The sequence below is a fragment of the Verticillium nonalfalfae genome (genome assembly GCF_003724135.2).
Source record: "Verticillium nonalfalfae strain VnAa140/NRRL 66861 chromosome Unknown scaffold_85, whole genome shotgun sequence".
Classification (NCBI taxonomy): domain Eukaryota; kingdom Fungi; phylum Ascomycota; class Sordariomycetes; order Glomerellales; family Plectosphaerellaceae; genus Verticillium; species Verticillium nonalfalfae.
In genome coordinates this window covers 68,985-88,386 of record NW_021167310.1, presented here as the reverse complement: position 1 = coordinate 88,386, position 19,402 = coordinate 68,985, and the positions used below count along the sequence as shown (strand labels likewise).

Genomic DNA, 19,402 nt, shown 5'->3' with positions numbered 1-19,402 from the left:
GGCGTCATCAAGATCATCTGGAGGTTGCCGAAACCTCGCAAGCTCCAGGACAACCTCAAATCCGACCCTTCATCGACGCCCCTCCCTGCCGGGACCCTCAATTCGTCAACGCCACCCGGGCAATTCGATCGCGAGCTCAGGCCTGACGACAAAACCGACACTCAAATTCACGGACCCCGCGCTCCCGCGACACGATGTCGACATCACAGCGGTTACCCGCGACCGCGGCCAACATGGCTCGCAACTACGCCACCGTCCGTAGCAGCTACGGCGGTCTCAAGGACAGCGACCGTATTTTCCAGAACCTCAACGGCCGCCTGCCGCCGACGCTTGCGTCCGCGAAGAAGATGGGTGACTGGCACAAGACGAAGGAGATTCTCGCCAAGGGACACGAGTGGATCATCAGCGAAGTCAAGGCATCCGGCCTGCGAGGACGTGGTGGTGCTGGTTTCCCCTCTGGCCTGAAATGGGTAGGTGGCGACTGTGATGTGCTCTTGTATAACGACGCGTGCTGACAGTGGTAGTCGTTCATGAACTTCAAGGACTGGGACAAGGACACCAAGCCCCGATACCTGGTCGTCAACGCCGATGAGGGAGAGCCCGGAACCTGCAAGGACCGCGAGATTATGCGAAAGGACCCCCACAAGCTCATCGAGGGATGCCTCGTCGCCGGCCGTGCCATGAACGCCACCGCCGCCTACATTTATATCCGTGGCGAGTTCTACCACGAGGCTGCTGTCCTCCAGACTGCCATCAACGAAGCGTACAAGGACGGGCTGATCGGCAAGAATGCGTGCGGATCTGGATACGACTTTGACGTCTACGTCCATCGTGGTGCCGGTGCCTACGTCTGCGGTGAGGAGACCTCCCTCATCGAGTCCCTCGAGGGCAAGCCTGGCAAGCCTCGTCTCAAGCCTCCCTTCCCTGCCGCCGTCGGTCTCTTCGGCTGCCCTTCCACCGTCGCCAATGTCGAGACCATTGCTGTCGCGCCAACGATCTGTCGTCGCGGTGGCAACTGGTTTGCCGGTTTCGGCCGCGAGCGTAACCAGGGCACTAAGCTTTTCTGCATTTCTGGCCACGTCAACAACCCCGTCACTGTCGAGGAGGAGATGTCCATCCCTCTGCGTGAGCTCATCGAGAAGCACTGCGGCGGTGTTCGTGGCGGCTGGGACAACCTGCTTGCCGTCATTCCCGGTGGCTCCTCGACGCCCATTCTGCCCAAGGATGTCTGCGACAACCAGCTGATGGACTTTGACGCCCTCAAGGATAGCCAGTCGGGTCTCGGCACTGCTGCCGTCATCGTCATGGACAAGAGCACCGATGTCGTCCGCGCCATCAGCCGCCTGTCCCACTTCTACGCCCACGAGTCCTGCGGCCAGTGCACACCCTGCCGCGAGGGCAGCAAGTGGACCGACCAGATCATGAAGCGTTTCGAGAAGGGCCAGGGCCGCCCGCGGGAGATTGACATGCTCCAGGAGCTGACCAAGCAGGTCGAGGGTCACACTATTTGCGGTACGTTCTCCTCTTCACGTATATTTCCATCACATATATACTGACAGAGACACAGCTCTGGGTGAGGCTTTCGCTTGGCCGCTGCAGGGCCTGATTCGTCACTTCCGTCCCGAGCTCGAGGCGAGGATGGCGGAGTACGCCGCGCAGAACGGCGCCAACGCGCTGGCTGGTGGTTGGGAGCCGACTGCGCGCGCGCAGGGCAAGCTGGTCGCTCCCGGCCAGTAAAGGGTGCCTCAGAATGGAAAATGGAGGCTGGTATCGGCAGCCCAAGGGCTTGTACATATGTGTTCCGTACCTAGTTTGGTAGACTTTAAAGCTGTGGTGTTCGTTTGTTGTAACAGGAGAATTCGTTCTAACGTTTTGTCAGGGCTCCCTGATCCTGTAATTCTAGGCTTTGGTCCGAATTACGCCTCGCAGTCCCGAGGTTTTGGCCCTGGTCCTCGAAGACCACTCACCACTCGACTGGCACTGTTGGCAGCATTCCAGATGGTTTGATATATGCCTCTCTGAGTGCCTTGTTGTAACGTGTATCCCATCATCGTATCCTGGTGCCGGGGTGCTTATCATCTGCCCTTGACGCCCATCCACCCCAACCATTCCGATTGGGCGAATGGCTGGGAAAACAGGAGCTAAAGGCTAACCTCAAACAACAACACGAGGCGAGCCCTTGTAGCCTACCTCACCGTTATTGCCAGCCTCAATTTGACATTTATCCTCCCGTCATTTTTTAACATACTTATAACTAATCTAGTGGTCTCGGCCGACACTTTGCATCACTCATCTCCCAACACCTAAGCACCTTCATCGCACGTGGCACTGGCCCCATCCGCCGTAGACATGGAGTCACATGTGATCGAGCAGTTCATCTGCTTCGGAACCGACATATGTGAGTGTGCCTTCATACTTCATTCAGCGAAACCGAAGGTGGCATAAATTGAGTGGCCTCACGTTTTTTCACCGCGAGATATCATCGTTGGGACGTTGCAACACTTTCCATCATAGCCCCTCAATCTTGGCCCCTCATCTTCAAAAACCATGACTGACCATCAACAGTCGGACTCGAACGTCTCCTCCGCGGTGTCCAGGCCATCTTCCAGATATTCCTCGCCTACCCCCTCCTCCTCCCAGCCCTCTACCCCTTCTTCACCGCCGACGCCCCGCCCTCCCCGCGCCTCACCGCCCTGACCCTCGACCCGCTCAAGGCTCAGGTCAACATCACGCGCCGCGCCATGCGCACCTTCAACTTTGCCCGCTCCTTCTCCACAGCCTACGCGCTCGTCGCCCGCGCCGTCGTCGACCCTCAGCCCCTCGCTGTCCACCTCGACATCATCGCCTCGTCCCTCATGGGCGTCTTCAGCCTCCTCGAGACCATTACCCTGCCCGACATGCTCGGTGTCCCCGGCGCCGCCCTCTTCGGCGAGGCCCGCGCCGCCACCATCAACGTCGAGGCCCAGCGCTTCTGGTTCTGCGCCCTCGCCTGCGGCGTGCTCTCCGGCGCCGTCAAGATTGCTAATCTCGTCGGCGAGCCGGTGCCCGGCCCCGCGCCGGCGCCCGAGGGGGCCGAGGACTGGAAGGACGAGCGGGAGAGGCTGCGCAAGGGTGTCGCGGCGCGGAAGGCGCACCGCGCCGGCGTGCGGAAGAAGGTGAGGGCTTTGCTGCGGCGCATGGCGGCGGATTCGCTGGATCTTCTGATCCCTGGGTCGGCTGTTGGGTGGGTCTCGAGCGAGCCCGGCACCATTGGGACCGTCATGCTGTGTACCTCTGTCCTGACGGGGCTGGATGTCTGGGAGAGGTGCGGGCGGCAGGTTGCTGGGCAGAAGGCTTGAGGCTCGGCTCATTGTTGGCGAGCGGCGGCCCGGTGGGTGGGGGACGCGGCACCTGAGCTGGGCTCGGCAGTTTTCGGTCTTGTACGACACGGATCCCATTTTCCAGACTTTGTCTGAGCTGTCCGTCCTGGTGAGTGATAGGACATCGCCGTCGATATGTGACATCTTGGAATCATGGAGTTTTATTGGTGCAAAAATATGGGCAACTGGTATTCTATAGAGAATGTACCTGAGACTATGAAGCACTTGATGACGGTCAGTAGAGGAGAAATAGATTGTAGGCCGCATGCCATGACGGCCAATACACTTTGAGGTAGTGTCCGTGACCGGAAATTGTGCAACATGCAGCTTGACGCCCCGTACGGGATCAGTTTGCTGCTTGGCTTGCCTGTGGAAACGGAGATGCGCTTGGCGCATTTGGCGTCTACTTCCACGCAAGCTAGGGGAGCTTTCCAGCCTGGAATTTGTAGGGCGAAGTCAAAGACAGTTTCGCTGACTATCTCATATTTGAGCGTGGACGAAAATGGCCAAGTGGTTGTACAAGAGACTGAAGCTTCTTCAGCCTAAAGCGCGTAAAGCGCACGAGGTTAATTGACTTCAGACAGGTTTGTCCTTCATCTCGGACTCCAATGAAGTTGGTCTGAGGACAACATGTGCAACATCGCCATCACCACGTCCGACGTACGACTATACCGCGTACGTTGGGTAAGCCTGAAGGTGAATGAGCGCGCAGTATGGCTTGGAGAGTGCAAGCTGTTTGTTGGCTCTTCCATTCAGAGTCCGTACAGAAATTGGCTCTAGGCCAAAAGTATTGAAATACGAAACGACGTTGGAAAAAGAATTGGTGGTAAGCCACGACTCCATGGCTGACTTGTTTGTGACATACTGGTGCAACCACCCTGGTCTTCTGGTTCCTGGTCCATCCTACCATCTTCAGCTTGATGGTCGAGAACATCAATACACCACTGCTCACGAAAATTTTGGTACGGTCCTCCTGTTCAGAAAGACTGTTTTCACAATTCGCGGTGTGAGTCGCTGCTTATACTAATCGCCTACGCACTTTGTGGCCAAGGTGCAAATCTTAGTACAATGATTTAGTGGTCGTTACACATGTGAGTTGATTTGGCCATTTTGCTTGCCTGGCCGATCGAATCCCAGGTATATCGCTGGCTCAGTCGTACAGGCTGTTCACGGATACCACGTGCTCGGTGTAGTGAAACTTCCCAAGTGCTAAAACCTGAAAGATTCCTTGAGGAGTGCTTAAACCTTGACGAACGAGTATGCATTCAGTTGAGCAGCTGCTCCAGCAATGCCATCTACTACCATTACTGAGAGGTTTGAACAGCGTCTGCCGACAACATATGAGTGTGATATATACCAAGAGATGGAGTTGAAATCAGCACAAATCATCCCCACAATCGCATCCCTTCTGCTGTGCGATGGCATCGCATGGCGCCCATAACTCAACCTCTTTCAGCATTCATCAACAGGCTGTGAACAGCTCAGCAGGTCCTGCAGCTGTTGGAGCAGCATTGGCTGCACTGCCTCCGGCGGGCGCTTTCGCATGCGGAATGACAGCTTGGGTTGCCGTTGCAGCTTGTGCAAGCGTTGATCGCGATGTTGCGGCAGGCGTTCTGGCACGCAGTGACGGCAGCACCACTGCATTGTCTCTCTGTGCAGAATGATAAGGCTGCAAGTCGAAAACCAGCAATCAGGGTCACTTACTGTCCAGGAGGTTCGTGCTAGCGTCTTCCGGAATGATGTGGGCGCAGGATATGGCAGCCATGGCCAGAACAGAGAAGATAGCTGATGCCTTCATTTTGAGTTTGCTGATGCTTTCTTTGGATGTGAAGATGGTGTGGATGCTGTAGCTGGCTTGAATGATGCATAATACAGTTTTCAAGGGGAACAGAGCCCTTTTTATATTCACCAACCTAACTCCTCGCCCGCCCCTACGTACCTAGCCAAGCTAACTCCTAGGAACGTCTCGTGACACAGAACGTCGTCGGTGGCGGCTGTCTCTTTGCGAATGCATTTGATACACAGCTCAACTTAGCTAGACCTTCATCAAACCTAGGAAGTCTCACCCAGTATCATGAACTTCAAAGCGGTTCGCTTGTAAAAATGCCCATTTGGAGTCGGACGAACCGTCTCCGCAGCCACGAAACGGCCCCAGATGCGCCCAGCGCCTGGGAGCGGCGGCCGCGTATAGAACCCGCCACTCATAGGCGCCTCCCGGCTGGAAGATTCGCGGTGGCAGCTGCATGGTTCAATAGCGTTCAGCCCGCCTGCTGATCTCGTGACTTGCAGTGCATCTGTCTCCTCGCGCTCCTGCATCTTCATCTTTTGACTTGACAGAGAAGCTCGAATAGATTATTTTTGCGTAAGAGCAGAGCTTGGATCTCCCCAATAAACTATTCTGTTGTTCACGAATCGGAGGCAAGTCCTCCGGCAACTTGACAAAGCTGTGGATTGTCGTCCAATGGTTCGACCTACAGGCTGGGCAGATTTTGTCGCCGGGTTATGTACTTATAACTCATGAGAAGTATGTTGCCATACTCCTCGAGGCTCATTTAGGCAAGGTACAGCATACCCCGCCCAGCAGTCATCTTGTGGTGATCGTTAACATACACCCCCCTGGACGACAATCACAGAAGACTAGCGCGAGCACTGCTTTAAGGCTTAAGTCATGTCGACGCAGGTAAATGCCCAATCACCAAGTTCTACCTCTGGAACCAACAAGCGATTCTCCCTAAACACTGTAACAAAACACTCTCCCTGAGCAGAGAGATTCTGTTATGAGATTGATGAAACCCCAAAGAGCACAACCACATATACATATCGGAACTCTGCAATGCACATTTTGTAGTTTGAGTTGATGCAGTGCTTCTATTTGTTTCATGATCCAACCACAACGACACACCTCGAGAGTAGTGGTCACCATCCACCAAGCCTACATGTTGAGATGCCTCATCAATCGTCAATTCTATATACACGTGCCGTTTTCTTTTGAAAGAAGGCCTGTTCGTCGGTTTCGAAGCACAATTACACTGAAGAGGCTCTGACTAAACTCGCCGCATCTCTCATTTACATGATATTTCTGAAGGCCAATCCACATTAGTTCGACAATATGCAAATCACGGTCTGCCTAGTCCAGAATCTATTTGGTGCGGATGTTGTACCAGGCGCTGCGCATGCGGAAGCTATGGGTAGGCATGTCAGCATAGGCTCAAGACGTGGCAACCCTTTTGAAGGCAGGTCATCTTACTTTTGGCCAGGAGTGAACTCATTCATACACGCGCTTGCAACCGTTAGTAGAAGTCAGAAAAAATGGGCAATGGTAAGCATACTCATCGGAGTAATCCATGTAGTTGTGGATGGGGTCCAGACCCGGGCGGTCAGGGCAAGTGTCCTTGCCAACGGGGCAGCCGCCAGTAGCGTTGTGCATGGCAGGGGTATCGTGGATCATGTCACCGACGCAACCGCAGCCGCCAGAGAAGGTGTGGAAGAGGTCGAACCAGTGGCCAATCTCGTGCGTGGCAGTGCGGCCAAGGTTGTAACGCGCCAGAGCACCTCCGGGGAGGGAGTCAGACAGGACGGCACATCCGTCGTAGATGAACTCATCAGACCCAGCGTCCCAGAAGTTGGGGAACGTGCAGTAACCGAGATAGCCGCTGACGTAGGGCATGAAGTAGATGTTGAGAGTCTCCTGGCCGCCCTGGCGCAAGGCGCGTCTCATGGGGATCTCGTCGAGATCCTGGGCCCAGCGGCGGTTGACGGTGCGCGTGGTGGCGGTGAGGTTGAAGATGACATTGGAAGGGCCAAAGTCAGCGTTCATCACGTCGAGCTGGTCCTGGAGCGACTTCTCCTGTGCGGATGTCAGTATTAAATGTCTTACTGTGCTCGACTCGTGCGGGCACCCATATCGATCCTTACGGTAAGATAGCCTCCTGCAACAGTCTCGTTGATGGCAAGGACGTGGAACAGAGTCGGCACGACGATTGGGTCCTCTGGGTGAAGCCCCCTGCGGTTGTCTTTCCCCTCGGCGGCGAGGCCGGCGGCGATAACGAGGTCGTCCATGGTCGGCTGGGCCGTACCGCAGAGACGGGCGGGCACCTGAGCCGCGGCCGTGGCGGCCGAAGCCGCGGCGATCCAGAGAAACTTGGACTGCATTTGGACGGACTGGAAGCGCGTGCAACGAACAGGAGTGGTCCCCTTGACTGAAGCTCTCGGCCGGTGCTACATGTCGATCCCACGTCGAAGGCATCTCGTCTTTATACTGCCGGTGAACCGACCTCCAACCCCCTGACTCGGGAGCTATCCGAATCTGCAGGCCCCCTCAGTGTGAACGACCTTCTTAGAAATGCCTACCTCATGTGTGAACCGACGCCGCAACTTATCGCTTCGCATGATATCGCTGGGGATACCGTGTAGGTGACATGGGTTTGGCGGGGTCTGTCCAGTCGCCTTCCTATTCGGTCTCGATGCCGGCCACCAACACGAGAAATCCAGGCCCTGTCCAAGGGCCAGACCCTGGTCATTGGCCGCACGGCATGAGAACCGTGGTCCGATCGCTGTGCCATAGCCAATAGCCACATGGACGTTGCTGTGACCTTAGGGCCTAGGGGTGGGTGAAATGAGGAAGGACTCGAATCTCCAGCAAGCGGCCAAGAGATGGGACGCGTGCCAGAACTGTCGATAAGATGCCGCCAGTGCCCAGACAAGTTCGTCACTATACCCGACTGAGCTGGTCATGCACAGCACAGCACACTATTGTCTTGGGGGTTAGATGGCGCTTGTATGCAATTGGGAGGTTCTAGTTGCCTAGGCGCGCAAGCACAGCAAAATTCCAGGCTTGACCTTTGTGAACCCAGCCTTGTGGTGTGGAACATCTTGCCCACCACAAGCCTACCTAGCCTGTGGACCATTTTCTAGTCTTGTAACAAGTGAAGACCGAAGCGTCCATAAAGACCGACAATTTTGAGCCCTTTGCCTGTCAAGGACCGTTGATGATTGAGGCCAGCTCACGAGCGTGCCTTGCATGATGCAATCCAACGTTATGGCCCCTGAGTCCCACAATCAGTGACACTTCGTGCACGTCTGCCCCAGCCGCTCATCGGAAATATTTCAACAGCATGCATTACCTCCGGCGGTGAATCTTATTCGTAGTCACCAAGTTTCAGTCAGAATCAACCTCACTGGCCTCTCGCCAGTCTCTTGACATCGCCACAACAACAATTGCACCCACACCCGTATATTCCCTAGTCTTGGATGGCCTTGATCGCAGTTCAGCCCGGAGCAGGACCCTCAGGGCAAGGAGGACTAGTAGAATCTATCACCCGAAGGAGACTTACCGCGACAAATGGAGCTGGGTTGTCTATCCATGTCCCTGCGCCAAAGAGCTCGACACCGCCCGGGAGGATCTGACGCGTTGTACCCGACACAGACTGAGTGCCTCTAACGCCGAAACGATGGACTATGTCTTTGCAAAGGACCCCGCGTTCGAGGATGCTTCAGCTGTGGAGTTGCGGCGTCGCTTCCAGGCCCGGGTGCGGCAAGATGCAGGGGAGGGTTACAATCTGGATGGTCGTCTCGGATCACGGGATGCAAGGCTTGCCAGGCATGAGCTCTTTCCGGAGCTGATGGCGAGGCACTCTGGAACGGTAACGTCCGTCTCTTCTGGGCTGGGTGGGTGAACCCAGGAGCAATGATTGGATGAGGAATAACGCCAGCACCATTTGTCCTGAGTATACGCCCAGCTGGGACGCGAGGTATGGTATGCATATGACAGACCGCCCGTGAATGGGGTATATGCTGACTGGCAGAGGATTTTCGGGCTCACGGTCCTTCAAGTGATGACATGTCAGTCTGCCAGACAATCGAGGTCCATTTGCCCAATAAGAAATGTAATGAGTGGGAATCAAGTTTTATTGATTCATGAAGCTGGCCCATCACCAGCTTACCACCACCTAGATAGTGTGAGCCCTAGTGCTTGCTGTCGTCTCTCCATGCGATGCACTACTAGGCAGCAAGGCAGACCACCGCGGCCTATTTCGCTGTCCGCTAGCTGAAGATTTTGAACACGTTCAGCAGACCGGAAAGCTCGGATAACTCAACCCACGAGAGTAGATCACGAGAGGCCACAATTGTAGCCGTTTTGGTGAGAGTCATGCCAACGCCTTCTGAGCTTTTCCATGCTGTCACTCAGCCTTCATAACAGACTTCAGGCCCGCATGAATAGAGAACTGTCATTCTGGAATACCCATTGGAGGCAGTTTATCTCTTGTTCTTACGAGGCATCGAGAAAGCGAGAACCCCAGCCCAGGAACCCCTGCGTCAGTTGTCCCCAAAGTTTGAAGCTGGCCTTGAGGCTCTACCAGCCGCCTGACCTTACTTTCACAAGCCTCTTGTCTTCCCGGCGGTCTCAACGTCCGGTAGGTGCTGGGGCCAGGGTCTTCAACGGCTGAACGTAATAGGACCGGCTTGCGAGACTTCTGCTGGCGCGGCGATGCAGAATCTGGGCTTGGACAGAGTGATACTGCTTATGTCAAAGATTGCGGGAAATCGGCCAGGCCTGCTGCGAGGGCAGCGAAAAACCATCATTCGCGTTACTGTCATGCGCAGGACGTTTGAATGGAGCCGAATACTACTGCACCAGCATTGACAAGCTTTTAAACAAGTTTCCATCTGCAGCATCATGGGTGTATTATAACAAATGTCGATTGGCTTGCATTCGTTACACTGCAAGTTGGGACATACGCCGAAACCTTGGGCGACGAAGTTTGTGGGTGCAAAAAGCCGAGTCTATTCAATCCGACACGACTGTGCCAACAGCATGCTTATCCATGTGGCCGTTTCACAAAGCGAACAGCAAAACTCGCGCACTACTTCCTATCACCATCACACAGCCCGGCGTCGACCGGTGATCCGGAAGCGTCCCGTCTCGACCGACACCTTCCACCCGTCCTCTATCAAGGCAGCAGCCACGCTCTGACGCATGCGCGAGACGCCGCCGGCGCTGTGGCGACCGAGCCCCGTAATGACGGTGAAGCCGTCGCGCGCCTCGAGGTCACGGTATTCGCCGAGCCCCTGCCACCAGGCCCAGGCGCGCTCGCGCGCGATGCGCACGCCGTCGGCGACCTCGACGCCGTGCAGGTCGATCACCTTGCGCGAGCTGTTGTCCGTCACGAGCATGTCAGCGGCGACGCTGCGCGCCTGGGCGTACGTCTGGGCCTGCGCGCGGCCGCGCTCGGCGTAGTAGGCCGCCGCCTGGCGGTAGAGCGGGTTCGAGCCGCCCTTTTTAAAGCTGGCGGCGGCGGCGGTGTACGAGTGCGAGCGCGCCGCGGCGTGGGCGCTCGCAGCGTGGACGGCGTCCTGGTAGGTCAAGGGCTGGCTGGACTGCGGGATGGGCGGCGGCGGGGGCGGCATGGCGGAGGAGGCGCCGCGTTTGTGGGTCTTGGAGGCTGTGGCCGGGGTGAAGATTTCAATCTCGGCGCCGACGAGCGGCGTCAGCTTGTAATCGACGGCCAATCGTTGGGGGCCAAGGTGCGCAAAGTACGTGTTGAGGAGGGCGGCCAGCTCGTCGACCCACTGGTCGACGTCTCCTGCGATGCCGATCAGTGGCGGCATGTACTTTTCCGGGATGCTGTGGTACAGGTTGGAGAGCTCTGTGACGCGGGCGCGGCTGGCGTCGCTCGTAGCGCGGACGCCTTGTTGTATATAGCTGTCTAGATAGTCGATGATTGTCCGCTCGCGGGAGCAGCCTTGGAGGCGGAAGGCGTGGGATGCTTCGTCGTAGGGCAAGTCAAGTTTCTCTGCGATGAATAAGATGTCTTCGAGATCTGTGCTGCGGCGTGAGTGGATGTCTGGTATTGGAGAGGTAGGGATCCTCACATTTGCTGTCACCTTCTCTTTCCGTAGGGGAGCTGGGCTCGGTATTTGTGGACGATCCGGTCGCAGACGAGCCTCCCTTGCGCTGCTTCTTCTTCCTCTTCTTCTTGCTCGAAGAAGTAGTACCTTCAGGTTGGAAAAATCCATCGATTCCCTTCTTCCGCTCACCCGTCGATTCAAGATACTGGGTGTTGAGCAAACTGTCCATAGCAGTGAAGAAGTCGCCGTGTGATTTCTTAAAGGCAAGCTGGATGTCGTGGGTCTTGAGGTCGGCAAACATATCCTGAAGCTGGCGAATCTGAAAATCGTCAGACTGGCCCTCAAAGGCGGTGATCCGAGGAGATGGTCCATCACGTGGCTCGAGGGCCGGGCTCGTGATGGCCGTGGTGCAGGAATCACTGTCGCGATGGTGCGAGGCCGAGTCGTGCGACTGCGCCGAGCTGTCTCGGGCGTCGTGGGCGTCGTGGGCATCGTCTAGGGCTCCAAAGGCGTTGGCCACGCCACTCGCGTTGAAGCCTGTCGCTTCTTCGAGGACGACGTCCGATGCGAGTGTTTTCAGGATATCGCGCGCCGCCTCATACTGGGCAGGATCGTCCAGGTCATGGTCAGTTGTGATGGCGATGATGAGAGACTCATCGAGTAGGGAGGCGAACTCCTCCTGATTTCGATTCCTCGTCAGAGAATGCAAGGACCTCGAGGGGGGGGCGTCATGACTTACTACTAATTCGTCGTGCTTCGTTTTCGGGCCGGACATTTGTGGCTCATTCACGGGCCTGCGCCTGAGGGTTCTCGTGATCGCGGGGTAAGAGAATAGCGAGGGTAGGTGGGAAGACCGGATCGAAGATGTTTCATAATGAGATAGCCGGGTGAATTGCAGTGTTGTATAGTCAGTCCTCCTTCGTCTGGCGGCAGGCGGAGATGGTGCGCCGCGCTGGCCGATCACAGGTGCCGCGCTGGTTGGCAATCAGGCGCTCGCTTTGCGGTCGCGCGTCTGTACGGAGGCTGCAGAGGGGTGACCGCAGGCACGTTGCAAGCACAGCTGGTGTTTGTCTGTCGCGAGAGGAGATTCCAGGGATGGCAGAGGACTGTACAAGGACGGATTGGTGGTCGCGATTGATACGGTCGCGAGAGATGTGTCAGTCGGGTACCTTGGTGCGGTTACTTTCCTTGGTGAGGTTCCTGACCCTGGTGGTGAGGTCAGATGAGTCGTTGACGTCGCTACCCCAGACTCTGCGCCAGGCGAGACGTGACTCGACATTCGTCAAGCTAAAATTGTTGCAGTGGCCGCCAGGGCCCGCCTGCCTGGCGCTTGAGGGACATCAGCAAAGCCCTCATTCGGGTACCTAGGTAGGTAGGTAGGTACCTTACCCAAGGTAAGTACTCTTTCTACTAGATCATGCCAGACAGCCAGCCCATGCCCTTTCATTTGGAATTGCCCTCGTTGATCCGATTTACTTTCTTTTTATTTTTTCCTTCTATCCGAGGCCGTTTGGAAAGTATGCTGCCGCCCACTAACATACCTGGAGGTACACTTCATCCCATCCCAGCCGAAAGCCAGAGACCGGCCCGAGACCAGTCCTTCCCGAATCGGGCGGGGTCACCCATCAGAGGCCCCTCCGACGACAGCCTCGCCGATGTCAAGTGCATGAAGTATGGTGCCAAATCTCCTGGGTTTCCGCTATGATCCCGAATCATTTCTCTCCTCGGTGCATCCGTCGTCATTCGTGGCACCAGGACGCACTTCGGCATCATGGGCTCTTCCGTCGATAACAAAACGCCAACGGGCGAGAGCCTTGACCAGAGGTTGGATGCCCTGGTAGAACAATACAAGGCTGAGAATCCAAAGTCCGCTGCCTATCACCAACGCGCCCGCAATGTCATTCCGGGCGGCACCACACGAAGCGTGTTCAGCACTGATCCGTTCCCCCTCACGCTGTCAGGCGGCCAGGGCTGCTTCGTGACGTCTGTCGACGGTCGCGAATATCTCGACTTTGTCTCCGAGTACAATGCGGGCATCTACGGCCACTCGCATCCTGCCATTCTCGATGCCATCGACCGTGCAGCCCAAGGCGGCTTCAACCTTGGCGGCCCCAACGAGCGCGAGGTCGAGTTGGCCGAGAAGCTGGTCAGCAGGTTTCCGAGCATGGACACGATACGCTTCTGCAACTCGGGCACAGAGGCCAACACCATGGCCATTGCCACTGCACTTCACTCGACGAAGCGGAAAAAGGCCAGACAAGCACGTACCCCAGCGATACTATGCACCTGCTGATCGTTCCCAGGTCATGGTCTTCGAGAGAGGCTACCACGGCGGCACCCTCATGTTCGCCGGCACCAACCCCCTGAACCTGCCGCATGACTTTGTCATGGGCGTCTACAACGACGCCGAGACGACGCGCGCGCGCTTGACACTCGATATCGGCGCCATCCTCGTCGAGCCTATGCTCGGCGCCGGCGGCATGATCCCGGCGACGCCCGCCTTTCTGCAAATGCTCCGCGCCGAGGCGACGCGCATCGGCGCCGTCCTCATCTTCGACGAGATCATCACGTCCCGGCTCTTCTACGGCGGCCTGCAGGAGCACCTCGGCATCACGCCCGACATGACGACCATCGGCAAGCACTTTGGCGGCGGCTTCTCCTTCGGCGCCTTCGGCGGGCGCAGCGACATCATGGCCCTGTTCGACCCCCGCGCCACGCCCGACCCGCTGCACCACTCGGGCACCTGGAACAACAACACATTCTCCATGACGGCCGGCTGCGTCGGCGCCGACCTGCTCTCGCGCGCGGCGCTCGAGCGCACGGCCGAGCTGGGGCGCCGTCTGCGGCAGGGCGTCGCCGGCGCGTTTGCGCGAAGGGGCGACGCCGTCGTCCGCGTGACGGGCGTCAGCAACGTCGCCGGCTTTGACTTTCTCGGCCCCGACGGGCCCCGGATCCGCGCGGCGTTCTACTTTTTCATGCTGCGGAGGGGCATCCATGTTGCGAGTCGGGGGTTCGTGTCGTTGAACATTGTGCACCAGCAGGAGCACGTCGACCGGCTGGTGGCAGCTGTTGAGGAGTTTTGCCGAGATGTGCTGTGACAACCTAGGTACCTAGGAACCGACAAGCGGTTGACAATATACTAAAATGTCCCACCAAGTGAGAGAACCCAATATACCAGTAGATCAGCGTCGACCATGCCTCGCTGTGAGTAAGCCTACTAAGCCAGGTCAACCCTTTTGGTGGGACATTTCTTCTGCCGAGTGCTGGTCGAGCATAACAACTTGCCGCCTGAGAGGCGGTTTGATGTGCATACAGGTCATGGTGACGATACGAGGGAGCACAGTGACGTCTCAGCAAGGAGGGACGAAACACAGCAGAGATAAGCCGCCAGGCAACAGCTGGCAGAGGCTGCCTCGGGGGCACGATGACGACGGGAACATCTTGCGGTTGAGCTCCGGTGGCTGGGGCGCTAGCGTAGGTACGAGAGTACTCAAGCACAGGCTTAAGCACTGACGCTCAGGCACCTGAAGGCAAACTTAGTTGGCTGGAGCGAGTTCCCCGGATGGGCCGCAGGTGCAGCAACAGAGCGAATGACGCATCACACGACTGGACCCACCCACGCCGCAGTTCGGCAGCGTGAGCCAGTCCGATCCGGGTCGAAGCTCCCTCTCTCTCCCACCAACGGTCGAGAGGTACGTCGTCGCAGGCAACTGAGACCATTCTCGCCGCGTTCCTCAACGGTCCTCAACCTCGCCGCTTCCACCTCCCATTTGTCCACCCCTGATACTTTCTCCCTAACCCACCACGCACTTCTGTTCGAGCTTGTTCCTCGTTCCCATCGCGAGCCCAGCATCCATAGAACCACCTCGACAGCGTGACGACTGCCGCTAGTCGGCAAGGAGTGTGCGTCATGACGCAGCTTCGCAACATGCTCGGCGCCCTGCTCCTCGCCCCTCTCGCCATGGGCGCCTCACCCTTGACCCCGCGACACGAGGCTGGTCGCTGTGCCATTCGCGGCCATTGCGGCTCCAAGAGCTGGTTCGGCAAGCAGCTGCCGTGCGTTGACAACGGCCTCGCCGAGTATCCTGATGAGGAGCTTCGCAACCAGATCATGGACGTTTGTGGAGAGAAATGGGCCTCGGGCCCTGTCTGCTGTGACGCCGAACAGGTACGCCAACGATGCCGTGCCTCCCTCACTAGGTAGTTCGATAGTGGTCCAACAGTATGCTGACTCGCCCTCCTCCCAGGTGACGGCTCTCTCTTCGAATCTCGGCACCCCGAAACAGATCCTCTCCTCCTGTCCTGCCTGCAAGGAGAACTTCTTCAACCTCTTCTGCACCTTCACCTGCTCGCCCGATCAGTCCCTCTTCCTCAACATCACCAAGACGCAGGACAAGAATGGCAAGACGATGGTCACCGAGCTCGACCAGCTCATCTCCGAGACGTACGGAACTGGCTTCTACGACAGCTGCAAGGAGGTCAAGTTTGGTCCGTCCAACTCCAAGGCCATGGACTTTATCGGCGGCAGCGCCAAGAACTATTCCCAGATGCTCAAGTTCCTCGGCGACGAGAAGGCCATCGGCTCCCCGTTCCAGATCAACTTCCCCACCGAGTACGACGAGCCGCACATGGGCCCTCTGGATATGACTCCCAAAAAGTGCAACGACGAAGACCCCAACTTCCGCTGCGCGTGCGTCGACTGTCCCGAGGTCTGCCCCGAGCTGCCTGCCGTCAAACCCCCCGGCGCGTGCCACGTCGGCGCCCTGCCCTGTCTGTCGTTCGCCTCCATCTTCAGCTACAGCGTCCTTCTCTTCTCCGCCATCGCTGCCGTCATCGGCCACGTCGCCTGGAGGCGTCATGCGCGCCGCCGTAGCGAGAGGTTGAGACTCCTGCAGGACGCCTCTCCCAGCGACGACGAGGACGAAGGCGACCTCGTCCAGAACGGCGCCATGCTCGACCGGCCTCAACGCTACTACAAGATCAACACCTGGTGCGATGCTGCCTTTAGCAAGCTTGGCCATTTTGCCGCTCGCTTCCCAGCCATCACCATCGGCACGAGCATCGTTGTTGTCGCCGTCCTGTCCGCCGGCTTGGTGCGCTTTGACCTCGAACGCAACCCCGCCCGCCTCTGGGTCAGCCCGACGTCTGCCGCCGCCGAGGAGAAGGCCTTCTTCGATGCCAACTTTGGCCCCTTCTACCGTGCCGAGAAGGTCTTCCTGGTCAACGACACCCTTCCCCGAGGATCTGGCACTGTTCTCAGCTATGAGACGATCCTGTGGTGGATGGAGGTTGAGAAGAGCGTCCTGAGCCTCAAGGGCCCCAACTACGGTGCCACGCTGACGGACGTCTGTTTCAAGCCCGACGGCAGCAACTGTGTCGTCCAGTCTGTGTCGGCCTACTTCAGCAACGAGCCCTCTCTCGTCGACAAGCGCCACTGGCAGGAGGATCTTCGGGCCTGCGCCAAGTCTCCCGTCGAGTGCCGGCCGGAGTACGGACAACCGCTCGAGCCCAACGCGATTCTTGGCGATTGGGGCAGTGATCCCGTCAACGCTACCGCCATGACAGTGAACTGGGTCGTGAAGAATGCCGAAGAGAACAGCCCCGAGGTGGAACGCGCCATGGACTGGGAGCGTGCTCTTCGCGACCGCCTGCTTGAGGTCCAGAAAGAGGCCGAGGAGCGTGGTCTGAGGCTCTCCTTCAGCACCGAGATCAGTCTGGAACAGGAACTCAACAAGTCGACCAACACGGACGCCAAGATTGTCGTCATCAGCTACCTCGTCATGTTCCTCTACGCCTCTTTTGCGCTTGGCTCCACGACCTTGTCGATTCGTGAAATGGTCCGGAACCCCGCCATTGCCTTCGTTCAGTCCAAGTTTACGCTTGGCGTCGTTGGCATTCTTATTGTGCTCATGTCCATCTCTGCCTCGATCGGCCTGTTCTCGTGGGCTGGCCTCAAGGCTACCCTCATCATCGCCGAGGTGATCCCATTCATCGTCCTTGCTGTTGGTGTCGACAACATCTTCCTCATCGTTCACGAATTTGAGCGAGTCAACGTCAGCCACCCCGACAGCATGGTCGAGGAGAGGGTTGCCAAAGCACTCGGCCGCATGGGTCCTTCGATTCTCCTCTCGGCTCTCACCGAGACGGTGTCCTTCGCCCTCGGCGCCTTTGTTGGTATGCCGGCTGTCCGCAACTTTGCGGCGTACGCAGCGGGTGCGGTCTTCATCAACGCCATTCTCCAGATCACCATGTTCGTCTCCGTCTTGGCGCTCAACCAGATGCGCGTCGAGGATCACCGAGCCGACTGCTTCCCCTGCATTCAGGTCAAGGCCGCCCGGGTTCATCTTGCTGGCGGCAACGGCAATGCGAACGCTCGTTACTATGAGGTTCCCGAGGAGAGCTGGCTGCAGCAATTTATCCGTAGGACCTACGCACCCTTCATACTCGGAAAGAAGGTCAAGACAGTCATCATCGCGGTCTTCCTCGGCTTCTTCGCTGCGGGCATCGCTCTCATCCCTGAAGTCAAGCTCGGCCTCGACCAGCGCGTGGCACTGCCAGATGATTCGTACCTCATTCCCTTCTTCAATGACCTGTACAACTACCTTGACACCGGCCCACCCGTCTACTTTGTCACGCGCGAGCTCAACGTCACGGAGAGGCAGCACCAGCAGGAAATTTGCGCGCGCTTCACCACATGCGAGCAAACGTCCCTGGCCAATCTCCTCGAGGGCGAGCGCAAGCGTCCCGACGTTTCGTTCATCGCGACGCCCGCCGCCAGCTGGGTCGACGACTTCTTCTTCTGGCTCAACCCTGACCTGGGCGATCAGTGCTGTGTCGAGAACGGCAAGGCATGCTTCGCGGACCGTGATCCTGAGTGGGACATCACCCTCCACGGCATGCCTGAGGGCGACGAATTTGTGTATTACTTGGAGAAGTTTTTGACTTCGCCGACGAACGCCGACTGTCCCCTTGGAGGCCAGGCTGCCTACAGCGATGCCGTCGTCATCGACAAGAAGAGAGAGACCATTGCGGCCAGCCACTTCCGAGCCATGCACACGCCCCTGCGCAGCCAGGATGATTTTATCCACGCCATGTCCGCGGCTCGTCGCATTGCATCTGAAATCAAGAAGGAGACTGGTGTTGAGGTCTTCCCTTACAGTCTTTTCTACATCTTCTTCGACCAGTACGCAACGATCGTCTCGTTGGCCGGCAAGCTTCTCGGATCAGCCGTGGCCATCATCTTCGTCATCACCACGATCCTGCTCGGTTCGCCTCTGACTGCGCTTGTCGTGACAATCACCGTCTGCATGACGGTTGTCGACATTATCGGTGCCATGGCCGTCTTCGACGTCTCCCTCAACGCCGTCTCTCTCGTCAACCTCATCATTTGCGTTGGTATCGGTGTCGAGTTCTGCGCCCATATTGCCCGCGCCTTTATGTTCCCCTCGCGTACCGTCATGGAGCGTGCCAAGAACCGCTTCCGCGGCCGCGACGCCCGCGCCTGGACCGCTCTCGTCAACGTCGGTGCCTCCGTCTTTTCGGGCATCACGGTCACCAAGCTCCTCGGCGTCTGTGTCCTCGCATTCACGCGTTCCAAGATTTTCGAGATTTACTACTTCCGCGTCTGGCTTGCGCTCGTCGTCTTCGCGGCGACGCATGCGCTCATCTTCCTGCCCGTGGCGCTCAGCCTGTTGGGCGGAGCGGGCTACGTTGATCCCGAGAGCGAGGGCGGCCTGGAGCAGGATCTCGCCAGCCGGCGCTACAGGGCACTCGTGCCTGACGGAGAGTCGGACTCTGAAGACGACTACTAGAAGCAGGTGGACTCGGGTGTCTGTGACGTCGCCGTCGACGTCAACCCTTGATGAAGCAGGCCTAATCATGAACTAGAGATATCCGCCATTTGGAGTTTGGCAGATCTGGAAGCACACATCCATGAGGCGCAGTTGGCCGATCATCGGAGGAGATACAGCGCGATGACGGATATTTGGTAGTACTTGGGATGGGGACAGGCGTTGACAGGGTGCTTTGTGGTTCTCTTTCTTGCGGTGTAATCAGCGCATCTCTTAGCGGGGTAGTGTTACTTGCTGTACAATATAAGACGGCGAATGCATTGATTTCTTTGATTTCTGTGAAGCAAGGCGAGATTGTCACTTCGGTCTCTCCAACGTCGCGGTAATTTGTCATCGCCTTTCTAC

At 57.5% G+C, this 19,402-nt stretch overlaps 6 protein-coding genes across 6 annotated transcripts; 4 read left to right on the top strand and 2 right to left on the bottom strand.

Moving 5' to 3' along the window:
• Nucleotides 1–194: 194 nt before the first annotated feature.
• Nucleotides 195–1,737, top strand: NDH51 (NADH dehydrogenase [ubiquinone] flavoprotein 1, mitochondrial; the record flags this gene model as incomplete). Its single annotated transcript, XM_028643064.1, has 3 exons — nt 195–470; nt 525–1,512; nt 1,568–1,737. The coding sequence occupies 3 exons, from the start codon at nt 195–197 to the stop codon at nt 1,735–1,737; spliced, it is 1,434 nt and encodes a 477-aa protein (XP_028493277.1).
• A 612-nt stretch (nt 1,738–2,349) lies between these two features.
• D7B24_008985 (uncharacterized protein) lies at nt 2,350–3,338 on the top strand (the record flags this gene model as incomplete). Its single annotated transcript, XM_028643063.1, has 2 exons — nt 2,350–2,398; nt 2,566–3,338. 2 exons carry the CDS (start codon nt 2,350–2,352, stop codon nt 3,336–3,338), a joined length of 822 nt encoding a protein of 273 aa, XP_028493276.1.
• Nucleotides 3,339–6,498: 3,160 nt separating this feature from the next.
• Nucleotides 6,499–7,511, bottom strand: D7B24_008984 (uncharacterized protein; the record flags this gene model as incomplete). Its single annotated transcript, XM_028643062.1, has 4 exons — nt 6,499–6,541; nt 6,607–6,639; nt 6,689–7,206; nt 7,275–7,511. The coding sequence occupies 4 exons, from the start codon at nt 7,509–7,511 to the stop codon at nt 6,499–6,501; spliced, it is 831 nt and encodes a 276-aa protein (XP_028493275.1).
• A 2,727-nt stretch (nt 7,512–10,238) lies between these two features.
• D7B24_008983 (uncharacterized protein) lies at nt 10,239–11,982 on the bottom strand (the record flags this gene model as incomplete). Its single annotated transcript, XM_028643061.1, has 3 exons — nt 10,239–11,179; nt 11,232–11,886; nt 11,947–11,982. 3 exons carry the CDS (start codon nt 11,980–11,982, stop codon nt 10,239–10,241), a joined length of 1,632 nt encoding a protein of 543 aa, XP_028493274.1.
• A 996-nt stretch (nt 11,983–12,978) lies between these two features.
• GSA1 (glutathione synthase) lies at nt 12,979–14,305 on the top strand (the record flags this gene model as incomplete). The annotated part of the gene is made up of 2 exons (XM_028643060.1): nt 12,979–13,458; nt 13,511–14,305. The coding sequence occupies 2 exons, from the start codon at nt 12,979–12,981 to the stop codon at nt 14,303–14,305; spliced, it is 1,275 nt and encodes a 424-aa protein (XP_028493273.1).
• Nucleotides 14,306–15,117: 812 nt separating this feature from the next.
• Nucleotides 15,118–19,018, top strand: D7B24_008981 (uncharacterized protein; the record flags this gene model as incomplete). The annotated part of the gene is made up of 2 exons (XM_028643059.1): nt 15,118–15,375; nt 15,455–19,018. The coding sequence occupies 2 exons, from the start codon at nt 15,118–15,120 to the stop codon at nt 19,016–19,018; spliced, it is 3,822 nt and encodes a 1,273-aa protein (XP_028493272.1).
• Nucleotides 19,019–19,402: the final 384 nt, after the last annotated feature.